Source organism: Perca flavescens, chromosome 9 (genome assembly GCF_004354835.1).
Source record: "Perca flavescens isolate YP-PL-M2 chromosome 9, PFLA_1.0, whole genome shotgun sequence".
In the NCBI taxonomy this organism is placed as follows: domain Eukaryota; kingdom Metazoa; phylum Chordata; class Actinopteri; order Perciformes; family Percidae; genus Perca; species Perca flavescens.
In genome coordinates this window covers 872,677-898,063 of record NC_041339.1, presented here as the reverse complement: position 1 = coordinate 898,063, position 25,387 = coordinate 872,677, and the positions used below count along the sequence as shown (strand labels likewise).

The window sequence follows — 25,387 nt, the reverse complement described above, 5'->3', positions numbered from 1 at the left end:
TTAAACCTCATTATCTCTTACCAGCGTCTCTCCGTGTGTACTTCGTCCACAGCAATCCCAATCAGTCCCAAAACGTCCCAGTTAGAGTAAATTCCGGAAACATATTCTTATTAAATCTTTACAATCATTCCCTGAAAGAACCAAGCAGACCTGTCTTGTTGCACTATCCAAATTGCCTTCAAAACTTGCCATTTTCAGCGTGTAGCTTGCTAGCTCGAAGTTCACAGAGAGCGGAAGGTGAAGGACGAAATGGATGTCAGGCAATTATCCTGGAAATGTACTTCCGTTGATCCAGACTACTGCTAATGCAAACCTGAACATTCTGCTGCTGCTTGACACTAAAAGCATTCAACTGGCGAAACAAGGATGGATTCTATTGTGAAGCAGTCACAGCAAACACTATGCATTTGTCACTGAGGTTAACACTGACCACAATCGTTTTTTCATCTACAAACAAAGACATGCTCATATTGAGAGTGGATCAGTTTGATATATTGCAGGGAGGAACAGAACAGGAAGGAACAGCTACAGTGAGCTGTTAGATGAAGAGCTGCAGGCTGCACACCTCCAACTCTTCAGCAAGGTAACCAACTTCACTGTGTACTGTAACGTCAGATTGTGGTTTCTATTATTACCAAACAACTGCTTATTAAAGCAACACAAATCTGTTTGGCTGCTCTGTAAACAGATATACCAATTGCTTGTCTGTTGTAATTCTGACAAAGTAGCGGCTCAACAAGTGTTTCCTGTAGTAAACTGAACTTGCTGTTACTAGGGGCGGAGCCAGAAGTTGTAAACATCCTAACCCTAACCTAGCGGGCTCCAGGGGCATGCTCACCCGGGGAGATTTCTTTCCCCCCATTTACAGCAGCTATTCACTCTTTCAAGCCATTTGATAATAGAATGCCTAAAATCTGGTAAATTATTCGGGAAAAACATAATAGTTGCCAAGGAAATAATCATTCTTTAGAGCCTACATCCTATTTTGTATGTAAGTGTTCTCCAACTGTCTCCATCATTCTGAAACCAGACTTATTTTCACCACTGCCAACTAAAAACGGGCAAAAAGGTTACTATTTTTAAGTTAAATAACAGGGTAAAATATTACTCAAGGACTGCAGCAACATTAGGACATCTCAAGTTGTGGCATTGCTGAAGTCTCATGGCCACTAGTTTATCTTTCAACAAAAATTTTATACCGCCACAAAAGGAATAGAGAACAAAAATTGGACGCTTATATTTTCTTGTCTGTGACACGCTCCAAGACAAACAGGTGATACCAAACGAGGAAGAGCGACACACACAGTAAACACACAAATCAAGGGGAGATTCCAAAACTGCATGCACTGTAAAAATACACTACAAATCATAAAACTAAACTGACAAATGTGCTCCCCATGCTCCAGTGAATCTCTGAGGGGCAGAAAGGCATGGGAATGAGCTTTTAAAAGAGACACCGGGGGGAGGAAGAAAGGAGTCCCATTGCGAAAGAGTTGAATTACCATATCACTGAGGAGCAAATACAAAGCTCCTTGAGAGCAGCGGGGGATCAGTCATCCAGTGAAGAGCGGTGTTGAAATGCGGATATTTCTGAGCACTCAGACACCACACACTGGTAATAAACAGTGGGGGGAGATCACAGTTGTCACAACCTTATACAGAACATCCAGAGAATCAAGGCTTCAACAGCACACTAAAGCAAACCTGAATATGGAAGACTCTTTGGGAGGGCTGGGTATCGCCGACTTCCTGAATCAATTCGATTCTGATGCACAAGGCCCCGATTCGATTAACAATGTCGATTTGGGATGTTTCAGTTGCCAAACCAATTCAGTTTTGATATGAAAGAGGTTCTACAATTGTACAAAGTTCCCTCTCACCTGCTGCATTATTTAAAGTACCAATGTTTACAATAAGAATGGACCCCAAGGCAGTTACATTAAAGTCATTTTTATGTAACATGAACACACAATAACGTGCAGCTCTACAGACTCTACAGTCAGTGAGGGTTGAGTGACATTTCATTCAGATATCTTGAGTTGAGAGGTCAAGGAATCCTTTTTAAAATGGCCGTGTTAGTTTTACCCTCGCCAAAATGTAGCCTATCTTTGGAGCGTTTTTTAACCCCCTTCCCGTTTCATATGATACAGACAGAGATCAATTCTGGATTTTATGAATCGATACTGGATCATTCAAATGATAATCAATTTAAATCGGAAAATCTATTTTTTAATACCCCGCCCTACTTTTTGGTGATCCTTGTAAAACTTGAATGTAAACAAACGTATCAACATGAAATCAAGATTTACAAATCTTAGCAATCAATTTGAACGAAAATAAAACTACTACAGTGCATAAATGCAGAAACGTTAGAAGCCGATATTTCCTCGAGCCACGCAGTATCCCAGTTTGTTCTGGTTCCCGAGGAAAGACATGAGGCCCACGAACGCCTCGATGTGGATGGGCTGATTCAGGACCAGGACGCCGTTGGCCTTCCCAGGAACCGGCCTCATGGCGTGGACTTTCTGCGCTGCATCCTTGAGCTGCTCGCGGAACTTCTGGATCTGTGGACAAGAGGGAGGAAGGATCAGCAATCACATTTATTTGCTGTTTGCACATCTTTGACTTCACGCCTTGGCCAGGGTGTGGCAAACATGTGGTCCCATTATCTTATTTCAGAGGAATTCAATCTTTTCTGTCATGCTGTACAAGATAAGGAACCATTAGGCTTGTAACAATTATTAAATAATTGTCAATTTCTTTTATGTAATCATGGTTTCTTTGTTGCTAACATTAGCTAAGGTGCCAAACCAATTCAGTTTTGATATGAAAGCGATTCTACAATTGTACAAGGTTCCCTCTCACCTGCTGCATTATTTAAAGTACCAATGTTTACACTCCTGTGTTCATAATGATGGTTGAAGATGTCTGGTTGCCCAACATCACACGTTGTGGTCTTTGAGTGAGAAAATCCCAAAAAAACAAATTGGCACACTGAAGCTGATGAGATTTACTCCTAAGGGACTGAAATTGGGTATTGAAAGAGGAGTCATTTTTCGATACTCGATACTAAGGACTTCTTTTGAAATAAGATTTTCCAGTTTTGTAAGTTTTGGTTAGTTTTTATATATATAAAAAAAAACACAAATATTGAACAGGTGGTTGCGAAAGGGGGCAACCAGAGGCCACGAAACGGTTGCCAATTGCCAAAGGCAACCGTTACTGTCGAGCCCTGAGCTATTTGAGTCTGTGAGGCTCAGGTGCCAGTTACCATCTGTCTGAAGTCACTGAAATGTGTAATTCCCCTCCTCTCTTACTCGGCATGACAGCAGAAGCAGCATGTATGACGTGTTTGAAACACTGTTGAAATTTCACTACATAGTAGATGATTGCTCCATTCTTTTCTCTTCCTCATGTTGAGTCACCTGCTGTAATTGCTAATAAACATCCATGTTGAAATCCCCTGGATAGGTTTTGCAAACACATCATACTTTTGTGTTTTGGTTACAAAAAACACAAATCGTAATTTGGCACGTTAAGTAGTCCACACCTGAAACTTTTTTGAAAGTTTGAGTGCTGGTTTTCTATAGGTGTACATTATACCTAATAACTGGGCAGTCTTAGGATCCACATGTGTGTGTGTCAGAGGATTTTACTGGGTGTGAAACAGATTGACAGATTACACATGAATGGTATCTGATGCCTAATTCCAGCAAGTCATTTCTGTGTGATGACTCATTTAACCACATGATGAATGTCACCACACTGTTGTTGTTTTAACGATATAATAGTTAAGTCTCTCAATGACTCTCAGAGTACACACCTCCACTTGGATTAGTCATAAAACCTAATATCAAAATATTTCAACAGATACATTCTGAGAAATTTCAACAGTTCACCCCAGTCACAAACTTCCACATAGTCCTGCAGCTGTTCCAAACTTTCAGTTGTATATGCTGAGATGTGTTTAGAGATATGACTCTCTAACTTGTGCCAACTTTCACTGGAAATAGTCCCAATGAAAGCTGCTGACAGTGAAGTATTATAAGGATTATTCTGAAAATAAAGCCACAACTAGTTGCATGGCTCGACACCACTAGTTTGAAGCAGGGCTGCACTATATAATTTTTTTATCGTCATCGCAATATCAACTGGCGCAATAAACACATCGCAAAAGGCCGCGACATATCGCAAAAGACTTTTTATTCTGTTTTTAGTGGTGCCCTTTATATTCAATCCAATGTTTAATTTGTTCAATAAAAGAAAGTTGGAAGTGTTTTCCTTTCATTTGTTTTAAATTCAACAACCAATTTGTTGTATGTTAGCAGAATACTGACAGCAGCAGAAATACAGAGCTGAGAACACTTTGATATCGGTTTATTTATCGCAAGTAATATCGTTATCACGATATTCAACAATGTTAACGCATATTTTCCTCACATTGTGCAGCCCTACTTTGAAGTGAGAAAGTGTGATGTTTGTGTGCTTTTGGCGAACGGAGCCTTCAAACAACGCCACACAGTAATCACGGATTGATCCACTTACGTCGCAGAGAGCAGCGAATGCGTCACTGACGTTCCTCACAGGGTGGTGGGTGAAGGTGATGAAGGGGAAGTCTGTGGCGAAGGGGTTCCACCTGGAGGTAAAGGAGGGCTCTCTTAGCCGGTCCCAGAAGACTCTCACCCCCTCCCCCTCTCTCCTGAACATAGAAAGACACGGAGGAACACAAATGATTAAGTGTTTCTCTCTGTCAGGGACACATTTGACTCCGATCGATAACACCACTAACTGCTTTCTACAGACACCTTCTTGTTTTGTTTTACACATATATATATATATATACATACATACATACATACATACACACACATTGATTCATATATGTATCGTAATTTAAAAATTATTTAAATTAATCACATTACATTTCATATTTGATTTTTACCAATGATTCACCTAAATATGTTCTGTTGACGGCGACTACATCATATCCGTGTCCAGCAAAACAGAGAGAAAGCAGAAAATCCATGTTATGTTCTTCTTTACAAATGAAATAAATGTGAACATGTGATGTGCATTCTTCTTAGAAAACAAATAGTTTTAGAACAACTTTAGTTTTTGTTAAAGAAGGAAAAGAAAATTGCAATACTCAATACTACTGAATCGCAATACAGTACTTTGAGAATTGCCATAAATACAAAAGGTCTATGTCAATGACTTTTGGGCGCTAATTTTTGTGACTGTTTCTTGCTGCTCTCTGCCTTTAAGTATCTAAAGGTTAAAGTAATTGGGTCAACAACTAAGAATGTAGCTACCTCCTGATGTGAAATGGCCACACGTTCTTTTTGCGTTAACTTCATTTCAAAAGGGGGACTACCAGACCTGTTAGTTGCATGGTAAAAATATAAGAATAATATTTTTAAAAATGGCACTAATCTGTCCTCAGGGCAAAGTAGTAGTATAAGGACAACCTCATGTTTACCAGTCTTAGAGGTAATCTACAGTGTGTTCATCATAGTAAAGTAAATACCGTGGGTTTAAATGAAAATGCCCTGGGGTCACATCTTTCCTCGGCCTAATGAAACCTCAGAAGACTGAGAGCAAACAGACCTCTGAACACTCACACATCCCATCTTTGAAATGATGTTGGTATCTACATTACAGTGTTTCCTCTATGCTGATTTGACTGTGGGCTGCATTGTTAGAGTGCATGTCGGAGAATAGCGCGGTTACTCGGCAGAAAAAGGGAGAAAGGAAAAAGAGACGCTGTCCGGATGATAAGCCAGTTGAGATGGAGTGTGTGCGTCCTTGAGAACTGTGCTTCATATAACTTATGTTGTCAGTCCATTTAAGCCTGGTCTTGCAAATTTAAATTAAGTTAGCTGGTGATTTTCGTTGTTTGTATTCTTCACCTTCGAGCTAAATTGCACGTGGCTGTTGATTCCATATAATAGCGATTGCTCAACGCCCTCGCTCACGTTTGTAATTTTATGTGCATTATTTACATTCTGAAGTAGTTACACTGCATTAAGCGCATTAAGTAAATTAATAGTGGGTTTATTGTTATTTGCTACAGAATGCTTAGCCTATATGTCAAGATGAAAGTTGGGGGGGAGGGAGGGGGGGGTTCAGACCTGCCCCCACTGCTAAAAAAAAATCCTAAAAGGAAACACTAAAGGTCCTTACAATTCTCTATTTACTGTTTGTCCATCAAATGTGATCTAGGGCTCTCATACTGTATCTGTGGGGATTACAGAGTCTGTTCAAAAGGTACAAGGTCACAAAGAGTTTTAAAACAATCTCCTCTCCTTCTTGTTTTAGGCAAGTGTTACCTTCCTGCAGAATATTCAAATAAAGCTGAACTAAAAAGCAGCACAGAAAATACATCTGTAAGTATGAGAAATAATGATAATTTGAACCATGCCAAACCTTGGTGTTTTGTATACACCAGTTTCCAGGAGCAGTGTCCTCCAATTATCACACCTGACTGGACATGGAAATGCCTTTTCTTCAACGGCTCTTCTGCCATTGTGATGCACTGGATCTATCCAAATAAAACCAAATAAAATCATCTAATAGGAGCCTTGCATAACCTCCATTTCATGCTGAAATGTTTTCTGTTCCTACACAGATTCTCAGCAACTCCAGTCATGTTTCTAACATGCCCGAGGTTCATGTAGGTTCAGGTTTATGAAAGCACCAACTGTCAACCCTAAAATATCGCCACAATATCGCCATCATTATATTTGGTCAAAAGTATTGTGATGATAGATTTTTCCCATATTGCCCAGCTCAAAGTGAGTTCATTGATTGGCTTAATCATGAGTCAGCAGAGGTGAGGGGCGAGTTACAGATGTCTGGTTAGCTCAAGTTTTCTAAATCCACACCTCAAGATTGTGTCTTCAGGCCCAACCAACGCTGACTGAGTCAGACTTTAAACACAGCTCCTCTGGATGCCCAAAAGGCTTTATACAACTTCCTTTTTTTAAGGGGGAGGGGGGCTTTTTCCACAACACTTTTTCCACAACACCTGTAAACGTCTGACTTTCATTTGATATTATATAGACCAAAATAATTGATTAAGAAAATAATAGATAGATTTATTGATAATTTATTAAAAATAATAGTTGCAGCACTACATATGTAAATATTGTATATGTACAGTACAGGCCAAAAGTTTGGACACACCTTCTCATTCAATGTGTTTCCTTTTTATTTTCATGACTATTTACATTGTAGATTCTCACTGAAGGCATCAAAACTATGAATGAACACATATGGAATTATGTACTTAACAAAAAAGTGTGAAATAACTGAAAACATGTCTTATATTTTAGATTCTTCAAAGAAGCCACCCTTTGCTTTTTTTGATAACTCTGCAAACCCTTGGTGTTCTCTCAATGAGCTTCATGAGGTAGTCACCTGAAATGGTTTTACCTTCACAGGTGTGTCTTGTCAGGGTTAATTAGTGGAATTTCTTCCCTTATTAATAAAAAAGCAAAGGGTGGCTACTTTGAAGAATCTAAAATATAAGACATGTTTTTAGTTATTTCACACTTTTTTGTTAAGTACATAATTCCATATGTGTTCATTCATAGTTTTGATGCCTTCAGTGAGAATCTACAATGTAAATAGTCATGAAAATAAAAAGGAAACGCATTGAATGAGAAGGTGTGTCCAAACTTTTGGCCTGTACTGTACATGCAAAACAAGGATTTAAAAGCTTGTTAGGTGTACTGGAGATATTGTATGGGCAATATTCAGGGGTGGCTTGTGGCTCGGAGGCAGAGTGGTTGGCGGTTCAACATGTCAAAGTGTCCCTGAGCAAGACATTGAACCCCAAGTTGCTCTCCGGGTAAAGAGCTGTCCAGTGCTCCTAATACTGGGATGGGTTAAAAATGCAGAAAGAAATGTCACTACATTGTACTATGTTGTGTCTATTGGGAATAGTTTTTTTTTTTCCATTTACTGAAGAACACTTCTTCAAGTATCCTTAGAAGTCTTTGCACTATTGCTACACAAAGATGTTTTCTATTAGACTCAAATCTATATTTAGATTGCATATAATTAAAATCTCTGGCCTAACAGGTCTTTGTGAATTCAAGATCGGGTAAACAAGTCTCTGATTGATTCAAAACAGTAGCAAGAAAAAACCTGCAGTGACAGGTTTGACTCCTCAGTCCAACGTATTACACTCAGAGTACATCGACACAAAGAACACTTTACAGTAGATTAATAATCCTACAAAAGACACACAGTCAGTGGTTCAATTTAAACATGCTGGCAACACGAAAGCTTGTCGGAACAAAAGCAACTCTGACTTTTCATCACACTTCTACATGGAGGGATCATACCCCAAATTTGATGTGGTTTTTAATTTTTTTAATTCAACTTTCTTTGACAACATGATGTTTTCTGCCCACACACCCCCCTCATACCAACACTGATTCAATATCAGTGATGCCTATCAAGATTTCAACATTTCCTTAGGCACTGTGCATTGTTGAAACATTTGTGCCGTATGTTATGCGAGTCATTTGCCTGCTGCGTACTTTTTAACACGGAGAATGTAATATTTTTTAAGGTCTGACACTAAACCCACAAATCTGCCTTTGCAACCTCTGTACTTCATGTGTGGATGTACTTGCAACACATAAAGTGTGGCTTGTTATGCAAATCAAACAGTTTTGGTGTTTTGGTGATTCTGTCAGGAGCTGGAACAGTTTGTGGAATAAAGAAATGTAATTGTGCAAAGTCTTATTAATATTGTACCCGCCGCTTTGCACAAAAAAGTAAGAAAGAAGATAAATAAATCAGCATGCAGGCGATTTCCCAACACTGTTCTGATTCCTTTAACAACCTGTCACACTGATGTGCACATTTTACCACATACTTTGTACAAGAGCACTTCCTGCCAAACAGAATTAAACACCTGAGGCTAAACAATAGCACCTTAGCTGTTCCTATGTCACGGTCGCAGGGATGGGCCTGCATCACAATGTAATCACCAACCCTGTTTTACACGAGTACTTTCCAGATGACAATGCTGCTGCTGAACATTTTGTGCTTCCTCCGCAGCAAATGCTGTGCAGGGAGAAAAGAGGTGTGTGTGTGGGGGGTGGGGGCTAAAAAGACCGATTATATTTCAGCAAAAAGTGAATGAGGATGGTGAAGGTTACGTTTGTACACATTGCCCTTTGTAAGAGCACACAGCTATTGCTCTAGTATAAATGGGGATATAAAAAAGCTTTGGCAAATTCCACAGGTAAGCTATCACTGGGAGAGGGACCAGCCCAAACAGGCAGCGCAGGGCTGGGCTTTCCAGCCAGAGGCCTTGGAAGTCTTCACTGTGTTTATGTGGCAGAGCTGGGGTTTGGACTTTCACTGCGCCTCACTTAGATACAGTCACGGAAATACATAAAAGGTTAAAGCAGGCTACACCTTCGTTATGTCAGTCATAAGTTACCAAGGAGACACGGTTTGTGCCAAAAGAAATTTTCCAAAAACTGACAAGTGAACACCTCAAGATTGAGGCCAAACAAAAAAAAAAAAACCACCCTCTACTGACCTACCCAGTTGAGTTGCACTTAATCCACAGTGTTTATACAAAACGCACACATGCATAAGAGAAACACTGTATTCTGAGCTTAAGGGCAAGTGCCGAAAAAATTCCTCCCTGGGCTTTCAAGCGCTTGGGACTCATAAGTCAACACACAAGATAAATATCAAGCCCAGCTCCAGTTGTCATGGCAAGTGTCCCACATTGTCTCCCAGCAAACAAACAAATCTGGTCCGATTGCTCAATAGAGCCTGCAGGTTTGTCAGCCATCCATACATGTATCCATCCAACATGGGAAAGGACTACAAAGAGAGAAAAAAGGGTGGAGTGATGAGTACAAAAAAAACAAGGAAAACACAAAGAATTGAGCTTACGTGTTATACACAATTTCCATAGAATGATCAAGCCTTGAAAAGACATTTACATTATTCATGATAAAAGCTGCTCATGCAACCTCCGAAGCCTAAAACATACAGCCATGTGTGGAAACTGTGGATGTCATGATGCAAAAGCTGTGATATAATAGCTGCAGGCTGTTGGCAAAGACATTTCCAGCTTGAAAAAGCAAGTCCACAAGCTGAAAACTGCTCCTAAGGACCATGAATTTAGAGCACCATGCACAAAACATTATACACATATTGGTGCAAATTCAAGTGTGTATTACATTTGTTTCTGTATGCAGTGGACGTCCTGTTAATGAAAGTGCAGCTGAGGTCAGAATAACTGGGAGTCATTGAAGGAAGCAGCAAGTGAGAAATGTAATCTTCAGGGGTTGTGAACAGGTAACATTAGCGTCAAAAAAGTGTTGCAACTTTATTTGTAGCTATTAAGGAAACATGTTTTCCTCATCTATTAGCATATATTGTGCAATGTCACAATGCCTTAACCTTATGTCCCAATACTCAGTATTTGAGGGTTTATTGTTTATAATGGATCCCCATTGGTAGTTATCATTAGGGGTGTTGAAATGAATCATTGCGATGCGGACCTAGACGATTCTGCATCGATGCAGTGACAGACCATAATCGATTATTGCCTGCTGATGTTACTTGTTGATTTTCCGGTAACTGCTTTCTTTTGTTCTAGCCTTTTGTCTTCTGTCTGTTGTGTTCAGACTTCGCTACATCCAGGAACGGGCTTTTTTAAGAGCAGATACAATAAAAAGGGGAGTTCATATACAGTATATCTTGAATTTGTTGATAAAAACCATGTGTAGCAATAAATAATAATAGTAAGGAGGATATATCGAATTGGATCGAACCGCTGACAGGATCATCTTAATTGAATTGAATCATGAAACCAGTGAAGATTCACACCCCTAGTCATCATGACAACAACTAGCCTACTTGTCCAGAGGTGCACAGTAAAATTCAGTACAATCAATGTTCACACTACATAATAAATATATCAGTTACAATATCACTAAACACACAACCCAACACATACAAACAAATAGAGCAAATTGAAAGTGAAACCTAGCAATAATAATAAATCTCAATTCCTCTGCACATCCACACAGTGAAGAAAGTCGCCTCAAAAATAACTACTTTAGTTGTTCCATTTCCCTATCACGAGCAGAACTACTCAGCCTGTGAAAACAGATGTGTAATGTCTTCTGAGAGACATAATTTAATTGCATTATGGGAAATGTAGAATCCAGTGTTTTTGAGTTTAATCCATAAAAAAAGTCAGGATATCTCAGCCTCTGCCAGGCAAAGTTTTTATTTGTATTTTTTTTAAATCTGTTTTTGTTAGTCCCTCACCTTTAGGGAAGTGTAATACTGAATCACTAATGATTTATCACTAAACCACAGTCTCTCTCTTGGACTTCCAGCCCTGCAAGAGTGGTGGAAGAAGTATTCAGATCCTTTACTTAAGTAAAAGTACTATTACCACACTGTAAAAAATACTCTCTTACAAGTAAAACTCCTGCATTGGAAATGTTACTTATGTAAAAGTAGTAAGTATCATCAGGAAAATGTAATTAAAGTATTAAAAGTAAAAGTACTCAACGCAGAAAGATCCTCACATTTTAGAAACTGGAAACGATCCAAACAGATCTGTCAATCAACTAAATGATTAATGGTCTAATCATTTCAGCTGGACTTGTAGGTCGTTATATTGTTGGGTAGTTTAGTTTATAATAAAACATTGTATTTTATAAACTACATGTGTTTTGTGTGCAAAGATCTTAATGTGTAAAGTAACTAGTAACTAAAGCTGTCACATGAATGTAGTGGAGTACAAAGTCCAATATTTCTCTAGAAGTAGAAGTAGAAAATGGCATGAAAAGAAAAGACTCAAGTAAAGTACCTCAAAATTTGAACTTACATGTACTTAGTTATATTCCATTACTGCCTGCAAGCTTAGAGTACATTCTTGATCTTTGAAAATGTGTGAGTTACGCTGCTTTATTCTGTACTGCTACTCTGCAACAGAAGCTTATTTAACCCTTTTTTGCAGCAGATTACTGAGCAGTATTTGAGATGAGACAGTAGCCAGGGTTTGTATAACCTGTAAAGTGAAACTTGGAGTAAGACGTCCTTTTTGCAATGTTCGCCCCACTGACTCCTCACTTAAATACTGTTTGCATTTGATTTGGTTAAGGAGTGAAAGCAGGAGTGTCAGTGCTCATTTAAAGAGAATTGGTGGTGTGTGTGTGTGTGTGTGTGTGTGTGTGTGTGTGTGTGTGTGTGTGTGTTCACACATCCCTCTTCCTTGCTTCAGATTTCAGCATTTAACTCTCCTGCGTCACATCACAACGGTCGTGGCTGTGGTTAAATTACATTACGCCGATGAAATCTTAACTAGCTACTATGTACTGACTTCCCTCTGCTGTCTGGATGTGTAAGCTGCTTTGGTTTGTATGGGTGTGGTCAAAAAGACTGCAGAATGAGATGAGGAGGATCGTTTGTAGACCTGATCTAAAAGAAACCATGCAAAGACTGACCCAAACTACAGTTTTTAAACCTTATTGATCTGTATATAAATCATAACGAGACCACTTGTGTCAGCATAACAATTGACAAAGTGAGGAAGAAATGAAATGAAATCATAAAAGTGTTGTAAGTAGTTGAAGATGGGGGGCCTTATTCAGAGGAAAAAAACTACACCTGATCAAATGAGAAACAGAGGAGTGCAGTGCTGGGATTATTTCTAAACTTCATAAATATATGTATATATATTTTTTCCTACAACAGTTACTAAAGCAAACTCTAGTGGGGCTTCTTTAAAACCTCCACACCCAACTTTTTCAGACATGAATAAAAAAATGCATGATGTGCTGGGTAATTAGTTTGTCTAGACAGTTTGGAAAGAAGGCACTTAGAGCACATCTTTCCCCACCGATGCAGAATATACTATGCTTTTTACATCATGGATGGACCTGGAGAAATGTGGGATGAAAACAAAATCACCTGGAATAAAAATACAGACACTCTCTTAACACTTTCTGTTGGCATCATCAAGGGGGTTACTGACGCCAAAATAACAAGCTCCGTAGAGGGACTTTGATATTCTCTATTCTGAAGCTGATGGTCTAGGAACACCGGGGTCAAATGTTCATGAAAGTGCTTTCAGTCCCAATTCAGTTCAAGTTGAACTCTATTCATTCTATTAGAGCTGCAACGATTAATCCATTTGTTGTCTACTTTTTAATTGATCGCCAGCTATTTTGATCATCGATTAATCGGTTGAGTAATTTTTTAAGAAAGAAAAGTTAAAATTCTCTGATTCCAGCTTCTTAAATGTGAATATGTTCTAGTTTCTTCTCTCCTCTGTGACAGTAAACTGAATATCTTTGACTTGGGGACAAAACAAAAAGACATTTGAGTCATCTTGGACTTTGGGAAACACTGATCTACATTTTCACCATTTTATAGACCAAACAACTAATCCATTAATCGAGAAATGAATCAACAATGAAAATAATTGTTAGTTGCAGCCCTTCATGCTATTATAAATTATAAATTTCTTAAAGTACTAAAAAGTACAAACAAATGATCGTGGTGGCCTGTTATGTCTAAACTTTGATTTTATGGCATTTTACAATCAAATGTAAGAAATAGAAAACAAACAGATATCAAAAAAGATCTAGAAGCAATGGTTACCTTATTTAACAGAAATCTAAGCATTTTCCGGTTATTTCTGACAATTTGATAAACAAAATGTTAATCATGCGTTAACAAATGAAACCCCAATTAACAAAGCTGGTTAATAAATGACATTAATATTTAAATACTACCGCTAAAATCACCGAGAGAGTCCGGTACAGCCTGACTCTGGATGATAAAACTGAGATTAGCACTCGTAATCAAGGTTTGTTCTGTTGTTCAACAGTTGTTTGGAGTCAGAGTTGCTATAGCCAAACAGAATGCAGAACAGAATGAAAATGCTCAATGTGGCCAGAAAAAGGCTTGACTTTTCTGACGACACTGCAAAGGCAGCCCGTACTGTATGTGGTCTTTCTAGCAACACTATTCCCACTAGCAGTTGCAGAATCATGCATGACGACATCAAACAGATGAAGGAATGTGATGTGGCGTGCTGCTGCCTTCAGCCGTCTCTACCGAGGGTGCACACTGACATCAAGTGGTCAGATGACAACTGTCAGCTGGCAAATCAGGCTGCAGATGGGAACAGTAATACCTCAAGAGTAACAGCCAAGTGGCATTACCATGACAGCTGAATAAGTAGCTGGATCATATACTGGTATACTGATGTGGAGAAATGGAGAAATGAAGACTAAATAGGGGGACTTAAAGTGAAGTGCAATCTGTAGGAGCCTAAATGCAGTAATTCATGTTTGCCAATTGGTTGGTTGGAACTTAAGTTCAATATAGTGAAACTACAGTAATTTATATAATTGATTGATTTAAAAAAGAACTTGGAAGGAATATTTACAATATTTACAGTTTACGTAGTCTATATCCACGACGTTCCACTTCCGGGATTGCTCCGGTGCCGCCGGAAATTCTGCCGGATGTCCCTCTTTTTGTCCGGATGTCCGTCCCCTTCCTCTGTCTCTGTGTTGGCGTTCTAACCTCTGGTGGATTTGTGAGGACTATGGTTAACTGCTCCTCAGATCTCTGCAGGGTAAATCCAGACAGCTAGCTAGACTATCTGTCCAATCGGAGTTTTCTGTTGCACGACTAAAACTACTTTTGAACGTACACACGTTCCACCAAAACAAGTTCTATTTAGTAGAAGTGCCGTGTCTCCGTCCGGGGCTTAGCACCGCCCATGACGATTGTGATTCGTTTACAGAAACCAAAACTTGCGCATGTTAAATTTGGAACCGATGATCAGATTCAAAACTGAATTTTCCAAACGATTCCAATAAGAAACGATTCCATTGGAATCATATTTTTTGAAAGGATTCCAAGTTGGAACCGGTTCTCGATGCCCAATCCTAATAACAGCTGAATAATATTCACAGCCAGACTTTTCCTACTTTTCTCTCTCATTGATTGTGAGGAAACAAAGTTCCCTGTACAGTTACAGCAGTAGGGAGGATTCATTTTCATATATACATGAACTTTAATGTAGTTCAATTTCTGCCAAAAAGCAGACGATGCAGGATGAACTAGACGAACAAAAGAAGAGACAGAGAGGAAGACAGGGAGAAAAAGAGAGAGGAAGCGTTGAAGATGAAGACTGAAAGAGGAAATGTTTGAGATTCGAGTCTTTTTACTGTTTGGACTCCCGGGTGGCTTTCACGAGCGCTTTATGTATAATTTAACGTAATGTGCGGAGATAAAGCCTCCAATAAAGGCCGCACTCTCTAAGCTCTTCACAGCGCGTTACGTTTTATTCATCAAATTAGTTTTAGTTGGTTTGGTATCCCCTGAGCCGACTTTAAAAGGTTTGGATGAAAGGACTACATTCATTTTGCCACTAATCAGTTAAGCGACAGCTCCAAGTGACAGCTATGCACTCCTTAACCCCCCAAAAAACTCTCTGCACACTTGTCTCGCTGCCATGCCTGTTCTCCGGCTGCTCCACGTGTCCCCAGTTGTCCCCTGCTCCGATCCTCTGCATGCATCCCCTTCATAACGCTGCCTTAAATTGCTGCATTGGCTCACTGTTTTCACTGAAAACTCCAATCCCTGTCAATAGTAAATCATGCATCATTTCAACCTTTGAAATTTATTAAAAAGGCTGCGTGCTGCATTTTTCATTAAATCTTCTAAATGTTGACAAAACTTGAGAATGTGTTGTTTGATACACAATTGTAGGATAAATTATGAAACTATTACATACTAGCAAAAAAAAAAAAAAAGACTAGGCATGTTTTTGTGTTTGAGCTTAATGGTTAATCGTGTCCTAAAAGGGATTCTTTTTCTCACAGGGAATTTGACTTTTGTAAAACAAATTAGAGCACAGTGCAGATAATTAGGGCTAATATTTGTAATTCTCCAAGTAGGGTTTTTATTTTTTCATTAGCGACAAAACACTCCAAAGACACATTGTTAAGTAGACTCACTGAAAATGACTAAAAATGAGACAGGACACCAGAGATCCAAGTCTTACTGTCTAGCACAATGCTGTTTTGCACACTGTTAATACGTCAATGAATATATCTCTGGTAAGTGTCAGAAGTTTCCTGTTTATCACACCACAAATTACACGACATTAATAACCCTCTGAGGTTAGAGCTGCAGGTTTTTGGGATAAAAGGTATATGTTTACTGTTGAAGGATTAAACAAGGGCCAGTATGGATCAACCAAAGTACATTTCCAGGATAATTGCCTGACATCCTGCGTGTGTTGTCCCTCACCCTCACCGCTCTCTGTGTGTTGCCGTTCTCAAACTCCTGCTTGGTTCTTTAAGGGAATGATTGTAAAGATTTACAAAGAATATGTTCACGGCATTTACTCTGTACTGCTGTGTAAATGTAAATGGACTGTATTTATTTGTATAGAGCTTTTCTAGTCTTAACTACTATTCAAAGCGGTTTAAAGCTATAGTGGGTAGTTTCTGTCTCCACCATGAGGAATTCTAAGTAATGACAACAACGTCGGCGTGTCCACATGATACATGAAGCCTTGCGTGACCGTGTACCCAGAAGGTGAGACAATGCTAAGAGCTATTGATGTTTAACCATGTATCAGCTCATTTAAATAGCTCACCTTACTGTATTGTGTCAACAGTTAACTTCATTTAATATTGTATGTGGATTTTTCTTTTGCAGGGTGCAAATGTTCCACCAAAACAAGTTCCTTCCTGAGACTATTTTACAGAGCCACCGTCGCTGTGTCCGGAGCGTAGCGCGAACCCAAGAGGATTGTGAATGGTTTAAAGAAATGCAAACAACCCAGAGCGATTTTTTCCTCCTATCCCCTAAAGTAGGTGTGGTGTAGCCAGACCTTACTCCGCACCGCTGTGGAGACAGGCTCGGCAATGTGAGAGTACTCAAGGGTTAATGGACGGACTTACTCAATGAGAGCGCGCTTTGGGAAGCTGAATTTGCCACAGGAGATGCGGTCCACAAGGTTCAGTGGGATCCTCTTGATTTCCTCACAGTTGAACATGATGAAGTCGTACTTGAAGACAAGGAGCGAGTTGTCTGTGATGAGAACAAGACGCTCTTTTTCATTGTTCCAGTGATCCACCCTGAAACAACCAGAGAGAGGGAGTATGTTAGACCCACGATGAAAAGTCCTTTCTCTGTTTCTATCTGTAGTTTAAGTTTTTGGCTCACTGAAATGTTAACCAAACTTTATCCTTAGCAATGTGAAAATTCAAGACGGCGGCAACGGAGCAATTCCGAAGTGGAACGTCATGGATATACTGTAGACTAGCTTGACTGTAGCTTCATATTTAGCATACAGATATGCTGTCAATCTTCTCATCTGACTCACAGCAAGAAAGTGATTTTAGCGTTTTCCCTAAAATTGAAGTATTCCTTTCAATGAACTAGATTTATTACTGTAGGTCTGACCAATCATTAGCGGTTAACCGACAAGCAGGCAACGCCTAGTTCACTCGTCTGGAATAGGGGTTTGACTTTTGCCCAAAAATCATATTCAAAGTTTGTTTCTTTATTAATATTCGAATATATTCAAATATTTATTAATAATATTTTGACCATTTAATGCCTTTTATCAAACTTAAGTTGTATATGTTCTGTCCACCAGAGGGCAGTGTATCAGTTAATTTCAATAGAAAGGTAATGATGTTTTCCAAAGAAAAACACAATTATTAAAATTGTTAATATTATTTAAAGTCAGACCCTGGACTAAACACAAACAGTATGCTTTCGACAGGAAGTTCGGAGCTTTCACCGTAGCCTACGTAAGTGGTCTGATGTTTATACTTGTGCGCTGGTGTGTGCGTCGAGCCGGCGTGTGTGTGTAGAGTGAGAGTAAGGTGATTATCTTCAGAGTGAGTAGTGACTCGAGTCCTAGTGAGAGAAACAAAGAGTCTCCCCTGTTCTTTCTGACCACGGTGAGAGATCTGGAGCAGGAGAAGTGAACCCTCTCCTTAATCTCATGTTGTTGATGGAGAAGGAGAACCAGGAAATGAGTCGGGGGGGAAAGGCAACGCTACCAAGCCACGGCCGAGCGATGTGCGTCGCCGTGACGTGTAGTTACATTTTGAAAGGAGTGGAAAAGCACAGAATCTGAACTGAAAACGTTTACAAGCAAACACATAGACAAAAATAATGCCCATAACAGGTTCGAATATTAAGGGATGCCCAATATTCGTTCGAATACCATTATTTTTTTTAATATTCGAATTATATTCGAATAACAAAGTTCGGAGTCAAAGCCATAGTCTGGAAGGCTCTGCGTTCCGTGGACAGCTGCGGACTGGTACCGGGCAGACAGCCACAAAGTGCCATGCATAGAGAGGCAGAGCCCCTCCCCTTCCGGTGGACCACCATGGGACCTTATTTCGGAAAAAATATGAATGATAGTGATTGGGGAAAGACAAAGTATTTTTTGATCCTGTTTAAATTGAGCTACGAATTACATATTTGATCAATTTAAAAGACAATTTTCCAAGTCATGAAAAATCTCACTTTGTCGTAAAACTGTTGAAGTATAAGACAATGTGACAATACGTAATTGGAAAGACTACTCACTTTAAAGTCGCGTGGATCACATCTCACTGAAGCTACGGTGTCTGTGCGTTTCGTACCAATATGTAACGTTACTCACACGATCAACGGCTCTAGCTCGTTCTTTTGCTTCTTGGCTGATAAAAGGATATCACAGGATAAAACACATTAGGTAAGATAACGTTACATGTGTTGTGGAACATAGCTAAGCTAGCTAGCTAGCAAGCAAGCCGAGCATCAAGCAAGGTGACGTACATTGTGGAGACAAGATATGTAGTTCCCTATGCAGTTTCACACAAAACTAAGGAGTATTTCGACTAGGGCTGGTACCAAAATCATTACTTTTTAGGCAACGACTGAATTGCCTCTTAAGTATCGAAAAATGCCTCATCATTCAATATCCAATTTCAATACTTAAGGAGTAAATATCGTCAGTGAGCCAATCAGCACGCAGCATACTTTTACCAAGATCTAATCATGTCTGTGATTGGCTGTCTAGCGTTACACGCCTTAAAGACACGCGGTAAAGACTCTATGTTACACAGAGACGGGGCTCACGTAGTCGGAGCTGAAAATAAATAAAAAGATTTGTGTAATGTATGATGTTGTCATTTCTTTTTGTTTTATAAAATTGGTATTGAAAAAAGAATCTAGAACCTGTATTTAAGTCACGGTATTGGTATCGAAGACTTTTGAACAATACCCAGCCCTAACTACAACAAACCTACAAAACACTGTGACTTTCTTGACTTACAAAATTATCTTTTAAATTGACGAACATCATTTCAGTCAGACAACTCACATTTGAAATGTTTATTATAACAGCAGAACATTGGGTTTGGCAGCCAGACTCCGACCTCATCACTCCCCGCAGGTTGGGTTTACATGAGATATTGTGGAGTGATGATAAAGTAGCTTCCCTCTGGCCGGAGCCTGCAAGTGGATGCTGGGGCTGAAAGCAGGCAGCGATACAGGTGCAGGGCAGCAGCAGCATTGGCAAGGCGGTGATGGGGAAATTGGGCAGCTTAAATAGACCGCCAAATTGAGGGGGTGTGTTTGGTAAATGATACGGAGAGTGAGGCATTACACCATATGTGTAATTCATGGATCAATTCAAACTGGATCACAAAATTATTTGTCTCTCCCCTTCACTACCGTAAACAAAAATAAGGTCCCATGGGGTCCAACGGAAGGGGAGGGCATTCGCCTCTCTATTGTCGTGGACCCCTGCAGCCACTTTCCTGGAACAGCATGCGCGAGCGACACGACACACACTGCGGCGTGTACGTCTGAGCCCTTCTTCATCGCATCCACCTGCGAGGTTGTCAGCTGTGTGTCTGCTTGGCATACTGTGTGTGTAGGAGGGTAGATTTAAACCTGCAGGTCAACGAGCCACAAGCAGAAAAAAAGCATCTTAAATCGCAACTTGCTAGTGCAAAGTTAGCACTAGCAGTTAAGAAATAGACTGTATAGCCTATTTTTGTTTTATCATGCAAAAAAGTTTTTTATTTTTGTTTTGATAGCATTGTTATTACTCTTTAACTGATGGTATTAATTGGTCAAAAATGTGTATTGTCAGTTAAACAGTTAATCATAACATCCCTAAACTAGATCATCTTCCAGTATCTTCAGTTACCTTTTATCTTCTCTTTTAATAATCAACTGTTACTGAAAATTATTTTCACACTTTGACACTAATTGGAAGAAACCCTATTTTAGCCTTTGTGCATAAATAAAACCACCTACTATACTCTATCTGTAAATCTTTTATGATTAACACAATCTCAGACAATACATTAGCAAATGGGAAATAAATAATCAAATCAAGAACAAATAATAAAAATAAAAGAGGAACAGTCAAATGCGTAAAAGTAGATGAACTGAGATCATCTTGCCTTTTATAAAGCGAGTGAGCAGAGCAAGATTTGAGGAATTTCTCATGCTTTTCTGACATTAGTCCCCACCGGCCTCCCTCGGGGAAATTCAGCAGCAATGTCACAGAATTTACCATATAATGCACTCTCTGTGTTTCTTTATCCTGCTTCTGTAGCGATGGTAACAGCAGGCACAATGTAGGACAAACTTTAACGTGTGTTGGACAGCGCTGCATAAATGGGATGTATTATTCATTCTCACATGGCCAGCCTTTTAAATGTTTCCTGAAAGCTTGTGCAGGAGTGATACAACCTGACAACTGCAAGTGGACTTGGTGAATGTCTGGTAGTCTCTGTGTTCCAGGCAGTTAGCTCACTACCTCTGCATTGACTTATTCTTGGAGTTGGGTTTGATAAGAACATTGATATTACGCTCACGTAATTAATGAGGACTTTTCTATCTAATCATGCTGAGGCAATATGGGCCTGTACAGGTAGTATATCATGCAGAATTGGGGTACCACAACGAGAGCCGGTTCCGACTGCCTCGAGCTGTGCTGTTTGGGGCCCAGCATTACAGAGGAGCACTCAGAGAAACCACGCCGTGCCGGTGTCGTGCAGACATCTTTTATTGCATCTACTTTAATATCGGACCATTTCTTTTTAATTTGGGCTACGGTCCGACCTCTGAGACTGTGGCATTAACCGCGTCTGCAACATGTTGTCACTCTACGTACAGCTTTTTGTTGGTGTCAGTAATGCCCACACTGTGCCCTCCAAACATATTTTCTTCTTTTCCACCTCTCTAACAAGAACTATAACTTCACATTGAGTGAAAATCCTGTGCTGTGGAAGAATATTAATTTGAGGCATTTCACTGACTATTTAAGGGCAATTATGGGCATGACATGAAGCCATGCGCACGGTTTTATAAATCTGAATATTTCTGTGCGTACTCACATCCTATGTTTTGTCCGTACGCCACTTCTGACGCAAATTCACCGCACAGTTTTATAAATGAGGCCCCTGGTGAGCGCCTGCTACAGCTTTATATACTGTACAGTCTATGATCGCTACGCAGTAACTTCAACCGTAGGGACAACAACGCTAATTAGTTAACGTCACATTGCAACATTGTGTTTATAGGTGTGTCAACTGCAGCAGCTGTGAGAGGAGGAAACGAGATGAATGAGGACAGAAACGTCAACATAAATATTCCATTTACCTTGTCTCACTTCACCATCAACAGAAATGTTCAGTTTAATGTGAATTATAACGACCACGTGAGCAGCCTGGATAACCCGCTAGCTCACTTAACAACGCCTCAGCTAATGTTGTGTCAACCCACAGTGATTTAAACAGCAGCTGGGTGAATGAATTTGTCCACCTATAGCTAGCAATAGCAGGGCAGCACCCCTTCACAGCCCGACTCATAAAATAAATGGCTACTACCACATCTTGTAAGAGGGGATAAAATGCGTGCCAGACCGTGGCTTTTGCCAGAAATGTATTTGCTGCAAACAGTTGGGTCGGGTAGCTCGTTGCTGGAACAAGGTTGGCACACACGCACACGCGCACACGCACACGCACACGCACACGCACACGCACACGCACACACACACGCACACACACACACACACACACAAGTCTGATGCCCAGCAAGGAGGAGGAGATACTGTGGTGTTGAGTGACAGATGGAGGGTTGCATTAAACAGATACAAAGTTTACATTGCTGTGGACGCAGGATTCCAACCGTAGAGACAAAACAGACTATTTTCTTTAGTGAAAGCAATACTATCGTTTATAAATCGATATTTTGTGACCGCCTCGCTCTACATTATCCCTTACTTAGAACCCATTCAGGCTGAATCAAGTCATGCATCACCCTGTTGGGGAATATTTGCAATAATGACCGGCTCGCTCTACATTATCCCTTACATAAAGGTTTAAACTAGAGCTGAAACGATTAGTTGATTGGAATGAAATTGCCTGTAAATTTGATAATCAAGTAATTGTGTAAGAATTTTTTTTAAACAAAAATGCCAAAAACTCACTCTGCCATCAGCCAATGGCTATGAACGCTGCCATCTACTTCTTGATCCACCAGAGCTTCAACGTCTTTGATGGCCTGATTCAGAGTGCCAGGCTGCGGAGACAGAAATGCACGGGTGTCACTTTCTAGTTTTTTTTCATTGTGACAATCACAATGTGTGCACACAAAGCTTAAGGGGGAATCTTCGAGGCAGATGCACAGCTGGGACTGGTACTCCAATAAAATGCCAGTGCGTCAAACAAAATGACAATAAACAAAAACATGAAGCCTCGACATATGAAAATGACTGCAAATGAAGAAAGCTGAGCGTGCAACTTCTGTGTATAAATCTGAGTAACTCAGGTAGGTTATTTAAAGACACAAGAGAAAGCTTCAGTACATAATACAATCCACATCCAAATTGTCAGATACGAGCATTTCTGTTTTCCAATGCAATCCACACTCAAACTGTAGTTTTCACAACATGCTATTGCTATTCTATCCTTGTATATTTTATTATTTCAATGGCAAGTTAAAAAGATAAGGAGTTCATACAGAGGGCTCCTGACAGTTTAACTCTAATATGAGCCTGGTGCTGAGCCGGCCTGGCAACATGGGCCTGCAATAAACACTACTCGCTATGGATATTTGAGGATTTGTGGTGTTCTTTTATTAATTGCCTGGTGTTTATATAGATAACATACATGTATATATGTAATAAAAATGAATTACTGAGCTATGGAAAAGAGGTAGGATTAAATAAGTGTATACTTCTTCCTACTTATTTTCAGACATGTCTATGTTGGTTAATGTTTCTTATTATTTATTTAATATTTTGCTTATTTAACTTATTTGTACATTTCTTTGATGTTTTGTTTGGTTTATTTTTGATATGTCTGAAATAAATATTAATTTAATTTCTTTATTCATTCATTCATTCATTCATTCATATATATATATATATATATATATATATATATATATATATATATATATATATATATCCAGTTTCCTCAACAACACCTCTGTGCATCAGCCTTCTTTTACATTATAGTCCCCAAAAAATATGTATTGATTGTAAACATGACTCAGTATTTTACACAGTGGTGGAAGAAGTACTTAGATCCTTCGCAAATGTTGCAATAGCCTACCACAATGTCGAAATATTCAGTTACAAGTAAAATGCATGAATTTATAATTTTACTGAAGTGAGTGCAGATGTATGACCAGCAAAATATATTTTAAGTTTTAAAACTAAAAACAAATAATCTGCAGCACAGACCTTTAACAGGGTAATCTTGTTGACTGGTATAAGTCTATATTAAAATATCATCCAAGCAATGTGTGTGTGTGTGTGTGTGTGTGTGTGTGTGTGTGTGTGTGTGTGTGTGTGTGTGTGTGTGTGTGTGTGTTTTCGTTGCAACCTTCCGAGGGACAGCAGTTGAAAATTTGCATTAAGCTACCACTGGTACAATAATAAGCTAGCATTTATGTTTACTGTTGTAGCCTACATGTCTCTACAGATGAAATACATAACAGAATAGTGGTAACCAACGTTACAGCTGTCAACTAAACGACAGAAAAGTTGTAGTCCAAAGCGTAGCTAGTGTAAAGCAACAAAACAGTATTGAAGTTAACTTAAAAAAACAGGTAACGCAAAATTGTACCTAGATTAAGTAACGTTAACGTTAGCCTAACACTTGATCAATTTTCATGAATTTCAATTAAACTAGAAGTTGCAACGTGATGTGAAATTTCAAAAACTGTTGTCAAGGGGAAATGTAGAAGTCCTTACCCTCAACACAAAGAACCTCCTGATCTTAAACTGGACCAGAGGTGACTCCACAGAGTAGTCACTATGCTGGAGGCGGGCCTCTCCGATCACCCCTTCTGCTGCCCGCTTCTCCGTGCCCTCCGCGGGGGCAGCAGGCTGAGTGTGCTCTGCCCGCTTTTCCGTGCCCTCCGCGGGGGCAGCAGGCTGAGTGTGCTCTGCCCGCTTCTCCGTGCCCTCCGCGGGGGCAGCAGGCTGAGTGTGCTCTGCCCGCTTCTCCGTGCCCTCTGCGGGGGCAGCAGGCTGAGTGTGCTCCTGGCCGCCGGGAGAAGAGCTGAGCTGATGCTGCTGCTGCTGCTCCTTACTCGGCGCACCTTCCTCCTCAGCTTCGACCATCATAATGGGGCTTCACAATACCTCTTTAAAAAGATAAACAACACTTAGCCTATGTGTAGCTCTTTATCAAGTGAAAGACGGGCAACTTAAGACAGCTTCTTTAGTCAGTAGTATATATTTTGACTCAACTAAAGGGAGGTTTTTATGAATTGACAACATAACTTCTAGTTGCAGGTAAATTAACGTTACATAACTTCTCTAGTATCGAAACTTAAGTCGCTTCGAACATATTTACTCCCTAAATCTTTTGATTTGAGTCAACATTTCAAAGCGATAGTAGGCTACTATAAAGAAAAAGAGGATTTGCTTACCACTAATTATCGATGTTACAGAAGGTGGTCAGATGTAGAGTAGATTAAAGAGGCAGTAGCAACAGGTGCATCACTTCCTTGTTCCGAGTTGAGTTTGTTTAATGGGCGTGCATCTCAGAGAAGCTTACTCTGGTCTGATTTACAATGGGACAAACCTTAAACACTGCTTTACTGCACCTGTATTCTAATCTATAAATAGGTGCCTTGCTGGTTTTTTGACATGTTTTATACTTTACTGGATTAATATCTTCTTAGTTTTTATGTATGAATGTTATGAGACTGGGTGGGCTTTAACTTTACTGTATGTCTTTTAATGACGCCACTATCTCCAAGGTGCATGACCAGATTTACCTGTTATGCCACTGGCCAAGTTTCTATGTGC

The 25,387-nt window shown here is 39.7% G+C and overlaps 1 protein-coding gene across 2 annotated transcripts; it reads right to left on the bottom strand.

Moving 5' to 3' along the window:
• Window positions 1–1,934: 1,934 nt before the first annotated feature.
• tprg1 (tumor protein p63 regulated 1) lies at window positions 1,935–25,151 on the bottom strand. 2 transcript variants are annotated; one of them, XM_028587500.1, is made up of 7 exons: window positions 25,006–25,151; window positions 24,536–24,717; window positions 24,323–24,439; window positions 22,550–22,641; window positions 16,995–17,171; window positions 4,546–4,699; window positions 1,935–2,564 (listed from the first exon to the last, which is right to left on the bottom strand). In XM_028587500.1, the coding sequence occupies exons 2-7, from the start codon at window positions 24,695–24,697 to the stop codon at window positions 2,370–2,372; spliced, it is 897 nt and encodes a 298-aa protein (XP_028443301.1). In that variant the 5' UTR covers window positions 24,698–24,717; window positions 25,006–25,151; the 3' UTR covers window positions 1,935–2,369. The 2 variants fall into 2 exon arrangements, with proteins under 2 accessions (XP_028443301.1, XP_028443300.1); XM_028587499.1 differs by having other exon boundaries at window positions 24,323–24,717.
• Between the last annotated feature and the right edge of the window lie 236 nt (window positions 25,152–25,387).

Coding starts and splice junctions, on each gene's coding strand:
- tprg1 (XM_028587499.1), bottom strand. CDS start 24,697: ATGATGGTCGAAGCTGAGGAGGAAGGTGCGCCGAGTAAGGAGCAGCAG. Junction 22,642..24,322: donor GGAGGTTCTTTGTGTTGAGG/GTAAGGACTTCT, acceptor CTGTCTCCGCAG/CCTGGCACTCTGAATCAGGC. Junction 4,700..16,994: donor CCAAAGCGCGCTCTCATTGA/GTAAGTCCGTCC, acceptor TTCTATGTTCAG/GAGAGAGGGGGAGGGGGTGA.